The sequence below is a fragment of the Bison bison genome, unplaced genomic scaffold, assembly GCF_000754665.1.
Source record: "Bison bison bison isolate TAMUID 2011002044 unplaced genomic scaffold, Bison_UMD1.0 scf7180017864456, whole genome shotgun sequence".
Taxonomy (NCBI): domain Eukaryota; kingdom Metazoa; phylum Chordata; class Mammalia; order Artiodactyla; family Bovidae; genus Bison; species Bison bison.
This window is the reverse complement of record NW_011495018.1, coordinates 30,751,431-30,752,417: the sequence shown is the minus strand read 5'-3', so window position 1 is coordinate 30,752,417 and position 987 is coordinate 30,751,431. Positions and strand designations below refer to the sequence as shown.

Sequence of the window (987 nt, the reverse complement as noted above, 5' to 3'; positions counted from 1 at the left end):
CGAGACTGCTGCAGCCGGGGCGCTGTGCTCCTGCTCTTCTTTTCCCTATCCCCTCGGCCCCCGGCCGCCGCCGCCTGGCTACTGGGCCTGCGGCCCGAGGACACCGCCGGAGGCCGCGTGTCCCTAGAGGGGGGCACCCTGCGCGCCGCCGAAGGCACCAGCTTCCTCCTGCGCGTCTATTTCCAGCCCGGGCCCGCGGCGCCCGCGGCGCCGGTACCTGCACCCACCTTTTCCCCGGGGGAGAACAGCACCGGAGACTGGGCTCCACGGCTCGTGTTTATCGAGGAGCCTCCGGGAGGGAGCGGCGCGGCGCCCAGCGCTGTGCCCACGCGCCCCCCGGGGCCGCAGCGCTGCCGCGAGCAGAGCGACTGGGCATCGGACGTGGAGGTCCTGGGGCCCCTGCGACCCGGAGGCGTGGCGGGCTCAGCCCTAGTCCAGGTGCGGGTGCGGGAACTCCGCAAGGGTGAGGCGGAGCGAGGCGGCGCGGGCGGTGGCGGGAAGCTCTTCTCCCTGTGCGCCTGGGACGGGCGCGCCTGGCACCACCACGGCGCCGCCGGCGGCTTCCTGCTGCGCGTCCGCCCGCGGTTGTACGGCCCCGGCGGGGACCTGCTGCCCCCCGCTTGGCTGCGGGCGCTTGGAGCACTCCTGCTGCTCGCCCTGTCTGCCCTGTTCAGCGGCCTACGCCTGAGCCTGCTCTCGCTGGACCCGGTGGAGTTACGGGTGCTGCGGAACAGCGGCTCGGCCGCCGAGCAGGAGCAGGCGCGCCGAGTGCAGGCCGTGCGCGGCAGGGGGACCCATCTGCTCTGCACCCTGCTCCTGGGCCAAGCCGGAGCCAACGCGGCCCTGGCGGGCTGGCTGTACGCCTCGCTGCCGCCGGGGGTCGAGGGCACGGGGGAGGACTACGGCGACGCGGGAATTCACTTCCCGTGGCTGCCGGCACTCGTGTGCACCGGCGCGGTGTTCCTGGGAGCCGAGATCTGCCCCTAC

General features: G+C 74.7%; 1 protein-coding gene across 1 annotated transcript in view; it reads left to right on the top strand.

Moving 5' to 3' along the window:
* Positions 1 to 987, top strand: part of CNNM1 (cyclin and CBS domain divalent metal cation transport mediator 1) — a 69,459-nt gene that overhangs the window by 141 nt on the left and 68,331 nt on the right. The window contains exon 2 of the mRNA XM_010859550.1: positions 1 to 987. This exon is cut by the window's left edge and continues 1 nt beyond it. Coding sequence (XP_010857852.1) covers positions 1 to 987 — 987 coding nt within the window.